General features: G+C 36.3%; 1 protein-coding gene across 1 annotated transcript in view; it reads left to right on the forward strand.

Moving 5' to 3' along the window:
* Positions 1–13,000, forward strand: part of HSD17B4 (hydroxysteroid 17-beta dehydrogenase 4) — a 63,339-nt gene that overhangs the window by 49,496 nt on the left and 843 nt on the right. The window contains exons 20-22 of the mRNA XM_037373816.1: positions 124–213; positions 2,182–2,320; positions 11,523–11,650. Of these exons, the coding sequence (XP_037229713.1) occupies positions 124–213; positions 2,182–2,320; positions 11,523–11,650 (357 nt within the window). The remainder of the gene's footprint in view (positions 1–123; positions 214–2,181; positions 2,321–11,522; positions 11,651–13,000) is intronic.

Raw genomic sequence — 13,000 nt, forward strand, 5'->3', positions numbered from 1 at the left:
ACTTTTGTGTTTTTTCTTTAATCTTTGATTTTAAAATGTAAGGAGGACTCCTTGGTTGCCCTTCTGTTGTGACTTTTGCAAGTATGTTACTACTTTAATGTGTTTTTTTTTCCCTCACCACAGATCAAAGAGACTGGAGAAATTGCTATTGCAGGGGGCTATGTGGATATAGTACCAGCCTTGGATAAGCCTTCTGCTCGGGAGCCTCTGAAGGTAAGGGGAAGCAGCAGAAGTCTTAACTTGCAAAGCAGCATAGTTAGGCTTTGTTTTTGTGAAAAACACAGGAAAAATACTTAGATCACTGACCAGTCTAATTTGCAGTACTTAGATGAGTGTATGAATTCAGAGATGTAAACACATTGTTTTTAAGATACAGAGGTTCATGGATCTATTTGAGGGGAAAAATACAGACATTTTAAGATACACAGGAAGGCTGATGAAATTCTATGTGCTTGCTGCCAGTCGAACTGTCAGGATAAACATCATGCTATATATTACTAAAAAAGCGAGGCATGCACCAGTGAGGGCCACAAGTTTTGAGCACTTGCATAACTTAAGATTGAAATTAGTTGCTATAATTTGGGGCTGTACTTCTAAGACGAACATTTTGTTTTCATTTTGTGGGTGTAAAAGATCAAACTCAGTGTAAGTTGTAAAATTGTGTGACCTTTCTTAGATTTTTCAGAGAGACATGGGGAAGGTGGCAGGAAGGCATTAGAATAGAAAAAAGGAAAATGAGATAGTGTACTTATAGAGAACAGTTTTTTCATTGAGTCATTTTGAAAGAATGCTTTCATGGCTATTTGTGCATGTCATTAGGCCTAACACGCAATATGTACTTTACATATTTTAAAAAATCCTATGCATGTATGCATTAAGCCTTGGGTACTGGACTTGCCACAAAAGATAGAACTGTACATGCAGTGCTGAGGATGTCCGGGGTTCTTAATGTCATCCAAAAGAAACAGGTGCACCAGTGCTTGCCTTAATAAACTATATCTTTTTTCCCCATTGATTCCTGCCTGCAAGGGATGAAACTTCAATGTTTCATTAAGTTTCATAAGTTCATTCAAAGTTTATTAAGTATTGAGATAGTTATATTCATATTAAGCTTGTGATATATTCCTGGAACTCGTTTCTTTTTGCTGGTAGTGTTTAGTCCTCTGATATTCTGCACTGTTGCCAGGTCTGCATTTGAAGTTCAAACATACAAGCATTAGAACTTTTCAGTGAAATAATTACAGAGTTTTTTGATTTTTTAGTTAATATGGGCAAAGCAGTTACTTTTCCTTAGGCTTACTCTGGTAAATTAAAGTGCTTTGGCAGAAGTTTGCTGACAGAGGCAGATATCCACCAGGGGAAAGTAGCTTGAATGAGTGAAGATTGGCAAATTCAGATGTCATCAGGAACTCTGTTATATAATGGAGAATGTTAGGCTTAACCGAAGAGGTGGCAAGACAGCAGCGTAAGGAGTATTGCATTTTGGTGAGCAGGTAGGTACAGCAGAACAGCTAAAGCTATGAGAGCTTCTTTGCTCCAAGTCCAGTTAGATGAAAAATGTCACGGAACATCTTCTTAAAGTGTAGCATTTTAACCAGTACGAATACTTGTTAAAGAAAAAAATGAAAGATTTGTAAAATAAGGCTTGTTTGGATAAGTTGAAAATGTAAATGTAGCTAGTCCCGCACTTAAATGATAAACACATTGTGTGTCTACACTGGAGGTCTGACTGTGTTCATAGTGCAGTATGTTTTGAATCTCTTCCATGTTAAGTTTAAGTAATGTACTTGTGAAAACATTTTTGTGTTCTAAAAACTAATATGCTGTTCACCATGGGGAAAGGGCCAGTGGTTATCCTCCAAGGGGAATAAAGGGCAGTTTAGAAGCCCTTAAGTCCCTAATTGTAAAACATATCTGAAATTGTAGTGATAAATGACAAAAACTGCACAAGCAGCATTTCAAATAATTCCTAAGGAAGAGTCCACGAAGCATTTTCTGCTTGAATGTACTCTTTAATGCTGACAGTTGCTAGAGGTGATTATTTGTGGTGGAAGAAATCTCAATTGCATTTAATAATTCTGGAGTAGAGACTCTCCTGGACACAATGCTTGAACTAACAGACATATTTAGAACTTTTTAAATGGAGTTCCAATTTTAAATTCTTATACTTCCTTTTTCAAGACTTCAGGGCTGCAGAGTGACCTTGTGTTTGAAGAAATTGGTCGTCGTGTAAAAGAGATTGGAAATGAATTGGTAAAGAAAGTAAATGCCATATTCCAATGGGACATCACTAAAGATGGAAGAACAGCAATGCAGTGGAGTAAGTTGTAGCTTTTATATTATACCCTGATGCATTTTTTAATGAGGTGTGATTAATTATACTTCTATTTTTAAATTAATTAAACTAGTACCTTGAAAGTAAGCATAAGCATAAGCATCACTGGGACCTAAAAATATGAATGCAAAAGTGACAAGGAGGTCAGATAGTGTTTGTAATGACATTTACTGACCGTTCTAGGAATGTAGTTCTGTAACTTGCCTATCTAGATATATGCATAGGCAAACCATCCTCTGGAAAGATCTTCAGTGCATTTCTGTTTACATTTCCGGAATGGATCACCACTGCACTTAGAAAGGCAGGCTAAATTAACCTACTAGGAGCTCTGTGTTACAGTAATTAATCTGCTGGTGATGTACACACTAATTGATCTAAACCAAGTGTTTATTTCTACTCTATTGTTCTTGTAATTTCAGTGAAAATATAGACCTATCTGTTTCCATTCAAATTTGCTGAGGTCAAGGTTTAATGAAGGTATAATGATGCTTACCCCTTCGTTTAAGCATGGGACTGGGTTAATGAAGAGAGGCTAAAGCTTGTAATAGCAATGGGTCAGAGAGGAATTGTTTCCTGGTAAAGTGGATTATACAGATATGTGCATTTATCTGATGGGGGCAAAACTGCTTACTCAGGAAACCTGTCCTCTTAAATTCTTTTGTGCTAAGTTTCTAAGGACATGTGTTTTTACAAAAAGCGGTCTAATTTTAGTAATTAGATACAGTTTTTTGGAATTATTTAGGGTGGGTTTTTTTTGCTGAGGTGTCCTAAATCATTGTGTCTATTAGTAGAATGTAAAGTTTTTCTAAAGGAATAAACCATAGGCAGGTTGTAACTTCCATTTGCATTTTTCTGGAGAAATGCAAGTCTTGGGGTCAAGTCTGTCACGTAGACTGCTTCATTTTAATTGATCTTAATGGTTGGATCCAGTCAGAACAGTTGTGGTGGAGATACAGATGAAGTAGGCTGCCCTTTGACAGGCTGGGGAGAGAGACTGACATGCTGATAGGTCCGATCAGGTCTGCATTGTGCTTTGTCCCACACACTGTGACTTTTTTTGTCTTTGCAATGGCTGTTCTCCATAAATGGTTATTGTGGTTAAGAAACTGCTCATACTTTTACAGAGAGATTTAGAAACCTGTGATTTCACTTTCTCTTTTCCTAATGTTAACCAGCAGAGATTCCGAGTAGCGGTCTGGCAGGCTGCTGTTACATTTCAAGAAAAATATCGTACATAGATTGATCAAGATAGTTCTGTTCTACATGTACTACCTTTTAAGCTAATTTTGAGGGATAATGGGTGGTTTTCATTTGGATAGCAGTTAATCAATATGTTGTATACACCTGTATAAATTATGCAGGCTGAGTATCTATACATCAAAATGGGAGGGGTGGTAAATACTGCGTAATTCAACTCAAATCTGTCTTAAAACTCACTCCTGATCATTCTTACCGTCTGCAGTTTTCACTTTTGCACTCAGTCATTTGAATGATGGGCATTCTTACAACCTGGACAAAAGGCTCATGAAGTCTTTCATGTGTTCCTGCTTACATTTTTAGAAGATACATTAGGAGTGCTAAAACTCCAGAACACTTGAAGTGGATACTTGTGTTTGTTAAGAGAATCACTCTGCACATTACCTCAGTCATGTCTATTGTTTCATGTATAGCTAAACGTCATATAAGTGATGGTCACGTTTATAATAACAAGCAGAAAACTGTCTTCGAGATAATTTATCACTGTTTTTGATTTTGGAACAGCTTTGTTTGTCAACCAAACTCAGTATTACATATGGTCAAAGAATGGCAGGATAAATCAATGGAAGAAAAATCTGATGAGGAGTGTTCAAGACATGAATAGGATTTCTCATTTAGAAAGACCTTAAGGTGCAAACTGCTGAACACAAAACAGGCACACTTAAAGATTTAGGCTAGAGCAGTGGCCTTACATGCCTCCTGAGACCAGGTTTCATTAGTGGGGAAACAGGTGGATGTTTTTACTATTGTATCCAGAGTGAGAGAGTACCCCTGCTTTCAGTAAATCAAGAGTCAGCTTTTTCTGGTTTTCAGTCAAAGCTTGTCCTCTCTTGTTTTCTGCTGAAGCAGTTCCAGGAAAGTGGTGCCTTCTTCCACTGCTTATTTCCCTAGCTAAAGGTAATAGATAATATATAATATATATATATATAATTTATATTAATAATTTTCTTATATATTAATAATCTATATATAATAAAGAATAAATAGATAGAACTTCTGTTTGTCTTGTTTGCTCTGCTTCTGTTGCAGTGAACAATATCTTTACTTTTATACGAATTTGGAACTACTTAAAAAGCTCCCTGTGGGGTGGAGGGCGGTGGAGTTTAAACATCTTACTACTAGGAGCTTAAATTAAACATTTCCAAAATCTTGTAAAAGATAACTGCAAATCTTTATATAGTGTGGTGAGTTCCTTCAAGTTTAGGTGTCAAAACAGTGGCTAGCGTTACTGTAGTCTTTATGGTGTAGTAAACATGTAAGACTGGATGTAAGTATCTGGGTGAAAAGAAGGGTGCCTGTAGAAAGTCGTGCTTACTTTTCTCCTCAGGAATGTTGGTAGGCAAGTACTGCCTTTGTATATCACTTTTTCAAAGAACTTCCGGTGTCATCTGATGGTTTTCTGCATATTTTTGTATGTCTTTGAAATTTCAAGCCATTAAAAGATGAATAAAGTAGGAGTTGGTTAATATTAAAATAAAATAAATTAAAAATAAATGTTTATTATAATTGAAATATTAAACTAATTTAAAACATTTAAATAGTTATATAAACTCACTGGCAGTGTTAGCAGTTGTGACAACTGTAGTGTCATCTCTGACAATTTGTCCTTATGTGGATTAATAGCATAATACCATTGCTGTCAATTAACTATAATGATATATTTCTAATGACAAGGTATCTCTATCTGCATGATGGAATTTTTGTTTTGGGGATTTTTTTAAACACTATTCTGGTCATTAAAAAACAAACCCAAATAAGCACAAGGCAAAAAAAAACCTTCCAGAGGCAAGCATTCAAGATTTGTGAGCAATTGTCAGCTTTTTTTTTTTTTTCTTGTTTGCATACATTATTATTCAGTATTCAAAAGCATCATTATGTGCTGTCTTTTCTACCAGATGCTAGCATAATTTATTTTGCATGGTGAATGTGGAAGAAGAGAGTAGTTTGTGGCTTTGCATTCAGAGGAAGACAGCTTTCTTACAGTTAAGGTATTGTCGATAAACTAAGAGATTTCTGACAGATTTTTGTATGGTCATCACCAAGACTTTTGTAATGCACACAAACAATGACAGCCAATTGAGAATATGTAACATTGACAATGCCATCTACTGACTCAAGTGCTTGACTTTTTCTGTTATTAATGGTTTGTAAGTTTCTGTACATAAATAAAAATTCTAGCCTTTGACAGTTTTTTTACTTTAAAAACTGAAGATGATTGTGAGATGTAACCTTTGCTGTAGCTTGAATTTAATTATGTGTCACTATTCTGAGTGGTTTCAAACCTACTTCAGATTTTAGTATTAGTAAACTCTGTTGGTAGAACTGCACTTCTTTATACTACATATAAATATGGTCCTCTGATTATTAGTTGATCTTCTGTGTACAATAATTCTAAATGTTTCTTAGGTGTTATGCTAAATTAGATTATAAAATTTTTTAATTATCTTTCTCTCTTTTCTAAAAGTAAAGTTGCTGTTTTGAGAGCTAGATCCCATAACATGCATAGTTAAAATAAAGCAAAGAACACAGTATTACATTGAAATTAATTTAGAAGACAGTTCCTGTGAAGAAATACTACATACTCCTTCAATGTATGGTCAAAATTCTTGACATATTATCTCTGAAACACCTGAAATGTGAGGAGATAGCATCAAAAAATCCCCCAGCATAATCTAATTGTTCTATTATTTATCTTATTTTTAGACCTCATTTTCAAAGGGCATCCCGGGCCTTTACAGGCAGTATTTATAGTTCTCTTGGGCTACCTGCTAAGCCTCTTTCCCTTATGAAATTTGTTATGTAGTTGTGCTGGCCTGTCTCTTATTTTTTTGACTTGTCACTTTTGCGCAGCTTTGTGCTGTTGTGAAAGCTGCAGCAATTGGCAGCACTAGAAACAATCTGGGCCCTGCAGCTCATTGCTGTCTTACTCAATGATTGTAGCTCCAGCATCTTCTGCTAATGTCCTTGAGCCTTTTGAGATCTGGGAGGGAAGCAGATGAGAGAAAGCAGCAGTATTAGGGACTGCTCTGAAATTTGTTCTCATGTACACAGTTGTTCTAGTATTTTCCAAACTTTCAGGAACCAAAAGGGTTTTTCTAAATTTATATTTATACTCAGTGTTTTGTTTTAATTGCAACTGTAACCTTTTGATCTCTATTCTCTGCAGTAAGCCAAATTTTTGTTTATTACTTTCAATGAAGTGGGATTTCTGAATGGAAACTAGTTTTTATTGTTACAGAGACGCTTCTTGTTGGTAGCACTAGTACCGGTAATGCTAGTCTGTTTAATTAGCAAACTTCGTTAGAACTACTTTTAAGTAGTTCTCTCTGGATAGTGTGAAGCCATGGGGAGATACAGAACCATTGATCTTGCACTCAGTATAGGAAATTCTGGAGAGCTCATTCACTGTCTGAACAACATTCAACTGCAGCCACTGTCAACTGGTCTTAATTAGTGGTATTTCTTTATAGAAGCAAGCTGTTCTAATTTAAGAGGATGCTGAAAATTGCCTTAAGAAGGTAAAGCAATACAGATTTTGGCAGTATCAAACCCCAAGGAATAAGCTTAGCAGTACTGGAGGTATCTTTTCTTATTTTTTAATAAAATTCCTAATTGAGACACACCCCCCCCCCCAGCTTTGACTTCTCCAGTTGGCTTCACTACCTAAAGCATGCATTGCTCTCTCCTAAATATTTATTACTGTACAACAATTGCCTTTGTTTTCAATGGTTATAAAATATGTTGGGTTTTTTTTGGGGGTGTGTGTTTACTTTATTTTGGCTTCTCTTTCCATAGAAAAAGACATGACCATTGATATTTGTTAGCTGATGGTTAATGGCTCTCTAGAGCAGTACTCAAAAGAGTTTACCCATCTGTTGCTTTTCATCATGCTTTTGAAGACACTGCTGATGGCAGAAGACACTTGTCTTCCTTTCCAGTTCTCAGAATAAAACTTTGTTAGGAGAACTGGGGAAAAATTGTTATATGCAGTTGATTGTGAATATCTGACGAATTACAGAGAAACTGCTTAATAATTTATGATACAGTATGACTTCAGGCAATGAAAAGTGGGTGACACTTTGTTCTGTTTGCATTGAGGTTGAGTCCTGTATTGCAGTTACGTACCCTCTGTAAAGCAGAATAAAAACTAAACCAAAACAAACAAAGAATAATCTGACCCCTTAGTATTTCTGTCCTAGAAATGGTAAGGCATTCTTCGAAGGTAAAGCAAAACCTGAGACCCAAATCTTAGTTTTTTAGGCTATTTGGCTACCTGCTGTAGAATGTCAGTGTCTAGTGGTTTAGCCTATATATATATATATTTATAGTATTTTTGACCTTTCTGTTAACGTCTCTGACAACAGCATGTTATGGATGATAATTATTCATAGAAATTTAGTTACTGCAATGTAACACATATACAAGTAAAAAAAAAAATTGAATGATAACTGCTGTTTCATTCACTGAAACTGTTTGATTCTGCTTTTCTGCCAGGTGTGTAGTACTATAATTTTACATTGATTTTATTTAAAAGGGACTTCAGCTTTTAGTTTATGTCGCTACGCGCAGTATTGAGGAGTACTATGCCTGTGTTTCAGAGTTCTGTTTTTGTATGGAGTGGATCAGCCATGTGGATGGCTAGGAGAAGAGCTCTTTATCTGTAGCAACTATGGAAGGCTGCATGTTTGCAGGAGCAAAGAACACTGGAGACACCTTCAGACTACTCATCTCTTACTGCTAGCAGTGGAGCTGCAATAGCAGTGCAGGAGGTAGTTGCCTGGCCAGCTGCCCAGGACACCAGCCACCTGAGCACTGACATAGCTACACCAGTACGATGTCATTATCAAGCTGGATGCTGCAATTGTAGTGCAGCATGCAGCCTGCAGGGTTGAGACTGTAGCTATGACCATGGAGACAGTATCCAGGAGATGTGTAGAAGTCACATGCAGGTCACTTGCATCAAGACCATTTCCTGCTACAGCAGGCAGCTGTTTTATATAGCCTTCTCTCATGAAGTTGTATTTTACAAGAAGGCACCCTGTCTGGCCATTTTGGAAAGCTAGAATTTTTCTGCTCTTACGGTTGGAATCTGTTCCGGTATTCAGCTCATTTCTTTCATTGCTAGTTTACATCCATGTGTCTGTGTGCCAGTGCTGTAGTTCAGTCTCTGTAGTCATCTGAATAGTCTAGGCTAGGTGTACATCAGGAGGTGAGAAAACTGATCACGTATGGTTCTAATTCTCATCCCCCCCCACACACCCTGCATTTCAGCCCCACACAAAAAATGAATGAGCAAATTTTTGGGCTAGTTTTCCATTCTCTACGAGGAGGGGAGTTCCTTTCCCTCTTAAAAATACCAACATATGGTGTATTTTGGATCACACTTTCTCCAGTGTGATTCACCTGAATTCACCCGCTAGGGCTTACATATCAAGTTTCATGACTTCATTTCTTCCTGCTATTTCCTTTGAGGGTTTGGGTGCCTTTTTTTTGGTCTTTTTTTGACTGCTTGCATTGGAGATGTCATAACTCGTTTATGATAAAGCTTAAAAAAAAAAGGGGTGGGTTGAGTAACAGTAGAAGGTCCTTCGTGTTTTTGTGAAAAAGACAGTATATGTTGTTACAGAGCTCATCTCTTTTGTGGCTGCTCTGTTCTTTCTTTTTCTTTTTTTCTTCCTCAGCAAAAATCTTAATGTTCTTTAAAAAGAATAAAGAGGAAATGGAAAGGATATATTAATATTTTGGGGAAAAGGACATACTATTAGGTTGGTCTTGTTTTTTAATAAAATTTCTAACAAGTTTTGAGATTAGTTTTGCCCATGGAACCATGATTATGCAAGGTTTACAAGCATATTTGTGCTTTGAGAGCTTAAATTTAATTAAGACATGGATTGATAACTGATACCTTTGAGACTTGGATAGGAAATGGAGAGCAGGGATTGTAACAATGTTGTGTGGACTGTATCCAGAGTAAAATACAGCAGTTGTTAGAACTTGCCCGAGTCACTAAACCTTTTTAATTTTAACTTTTTGTTGTCTAAACATTACAGTGCGGAGGCTGATGAATGGGTATTATCAATGAGATATATCAAAACTGCTTTTCCAGCCAGTGCTTAGTGAGAGGAAGAAGAGGGTCTGTTGTGTCTTGGGAGATGTTATGTCAGGCTTTGAGCATGTGGGTCCTCTTCTGGAACAGTTTGGGAGAGGTGGCAACAGCCAAGAAAATGAATGCATGAAAAATGAAGCACAGGAATGGATTCATGCTCTTTTGATTTCTAAAGTCCAGAAGTAATTAAAAATACATAATTAAGAATTGTAAGCTTCCCTGAAAACCGTGTGTGTGGTTTGTGAATTTATATGTGGGGCTTGCTGCTGACCAGAGCTATTTGGCTCAAAGGGAGCTCAGTTTGTCTGCATTGGTATGGTTCGTAATATTGCTAGCATTTGAGTAGAGGTATATTTTAAAAGCATGTTGATAGTTAAACTTGTTTAACTTAATCTGAGGAGCTGGTATCCACTGTGAAGCTTGCATTTTATGATTCAATGATAATTATTTTTTTTTAAAAATAATAGTCTGTGCCTGCATAACCAACAGGAGCAATGTTTAAAGGCTTTGTTACAATTCTGGACTATGCAGTTTCTCTTTCAAATAAAAAAAAAGTGTTGCACAGCTCCTACCCACAAACATAGGAGGTATAGATTGTTCATCTGGTGCTCAGTAATTTATTTTCTTTCTTCTCCTCTTTTTGCATCAAGTTAGTGTTGTCCATTAAACCTGTCCCTGAAATTACAATTTACCTTAAATGAAGTGGGTAATTATAATGCAGTATGTCACTTCTCACTAAGCATCATTGTACACTTACTTCCCCTTCTAGTTTTGTTGTAACTGGGTAAATATTACTTAGATCAGATTTCAGAAAATCAAAGACTTAACTCAAACAGACAAAAGCTACTCCCAGTCTATAGTTCACCTTACTCTTTCAGAAAAAATATTTGGAAAAAAAATACACATGAGATAGTTTATGGAGAAATAATGTCTCCATAGTTAGGCCAGTTTGTTAAAAGTTGTCAGCTAAGAGAAACCAACTGGCGTTACTAGTATTGGCTAGGCAGCCATGATTCTGTGATTAGAGATGTCATGTCCTTATGGAAATGTCATGTTCATATGGGAACATCCACTTGAATAATGATTTTATTTTGTGCTTAAAAAACGGGGGGCGGGGGCGGGCCAAGATTAAAAGGTGTAAAGGGAAAGACTGGGAATTTGCAAAATCTGAGAATGATTTGGCAGAGCACATCCTGCCAAAACATTCCTGTAATATTCTTCTAAACAAATGATGCAATATGTGGTAGTGTTAGCCTTGTAATAGATTGTTTTGGCAGGTCGTTTGGTGTGGGAAAAGAACACTCTGAAGCTTCAGACACTGTAAGGAATTTTTGGCATTTCAGAAGAGAAAGACATTTTGGGCAAGGCTTTAAATGCTCTTTGCAAGAAGCAGAACAGGGAAAATGCAGCAGCATATTTGAACACCACCGCCTTTGCCTCCTTTGAATATAGGATGCTGGTTTAAAATGTTAGAGCTTTATCACCAACTTTAACATTTCTGCAGGAATTGCACTAATTAATACCTTGTGCATCTTAAGTGTTGTTTAGAAATGGTTTCTGCTATCTATGCAAGAATTTTCAGATGGTAATCCTTGCTGTAAACCCCCCCCCCTTTAGTAGAAAAAGAATTCTTTCTATCATAATCTCAATTATTATCTTTCATTAAAGAAGAATTAAAACCCTTTCATTTTCTAAGTGGCTGTTAAACAAGATTTATATTTAGATTGGATGCTTTATAATAATAGATAAGGAGAGCAGTGTTCTTCAGACTGAAAGTTTTATCTTTATTTTTTAAATAAAACTATCTTTGCCACTTATTCTCAGCAATTGACTTAAAAAATGGCTCTGGAGCAGTGTATCAAGGACCTGCAAGAAGTTCTGCTGATACCACCTTCACTCTCTCGGATGAGGATTTCATGGATGTAATACAACAAAAGACCAACCCCCAAAAGGTAAAACCTGTGCGTCACACACATACTCATTTGCATGGGGACATATTATGTGCCTGAAGTCAAGCTCTGGTTAATGACTGCATTCTGAAATCTGCAACACTGGATGTCTTCACAGTGCAAACCAGAGTCAGATGAGGTATAACTGCATCATTACGTTACACTGAACTAGTCAGAAGACATGATGAGGAATTTATGCCATCTTTATCATCTTGAGACAAAGATACCTCAAATGACATGGAGCCCAGCAGTAGAAAATTGGTTATTTGTTTCCTGACATTCACAATATATGATTTGTAAGGTTAGGGTTTGACAATTTGATCATTCAGGTTGTTTTGATTGGTCATGTTGCAGAAAGTTGGTATTTGTTGCAGTATTCTGATTTACTGCTACTGCTGCAGCAAAGGGAAATCTCAGTGCGTGCATGTAGATCCATTGAAACTGGTCAAAATTCACCACACTGGGTAGATTTCTTTAAAAAGGTGTGTAATCTAGGTCTGCACTTTTAGCTTCTTGGACTAATCAACTGTTTAAAACTACTAATTTTACTAATGAAAATTCCTTGTGTAAAAGTAAATTAAACTGTCATAAATTTAATATGTGAGCTTATAAATTAAAGACTGAACAAATTAAAACTTTAATTAAGGTCATTCTACATGAAATAGTTCCTTTTCTTTGATCCCAAGCAGTTATTGTTGGAGACTTTGATTGTAAATTTGGAGACTAGCAAGGATGGCACATGTTTATTATAAGTTCTGTATACCACATGAGTAAAATCCTTTGTGACCCTCTATATATAGCAGGCGTAAAGCATAAACAAACAAGATATTGATGTGTAATCTTCAGAATGCTAAAGAATAGTGGTTGCAATTCAGGAACATTATCTGTTCTCAGGCATTAGTATTTGAGTTTCTGTGAAGTTTTTCATCTAAAGAAGCTCAAAACATCTATTCAAATTCTTTTCTGCTGGCTCTCTTTTCTTATTTGAATGTATTTCAAGTTAATGGAACTATGCAAAAGCGTGCTGTTTCCGAACTTTCAAACAGCTTTCTAATTGCAAAGCCACAGCGAAGCAGAAGTAGTTTTAAAAAAATGGTAGAAAAACTAGATTGAAACAGCCTATACAGCTCTTTGAAGTAGGGACAATAAAAATGTAATATACCAGCATTTCAGTGAAAATACTGGTTGATCTATGATTCTGCAAACACATCAAAATCTTGTTTAGTTCCTATTTGTTGCAATATGCTATATATAAAACCAGTGCATTTCTTGGGAATGTGCATGTACATACATTGTGCAAGTTCCTGTTTGGATTTGTTCTGAATTTGAGTAGCTGACCTTTTCATTAGGCCT

The sequence above is a fragment of the Falco rusticolus genome, chromosome Z (genome assembly GCF_015220075.1).
Source record: "Falco rusticolus isolate bFalRus1 chromosome Z, bFalRus1.pri, whole genome shotgun sequence".
NCBI lineage: Eukaryota > Metazoa > Chordata > Aves > Falconiformes > Falconidae > Falco > Falco rusticolus.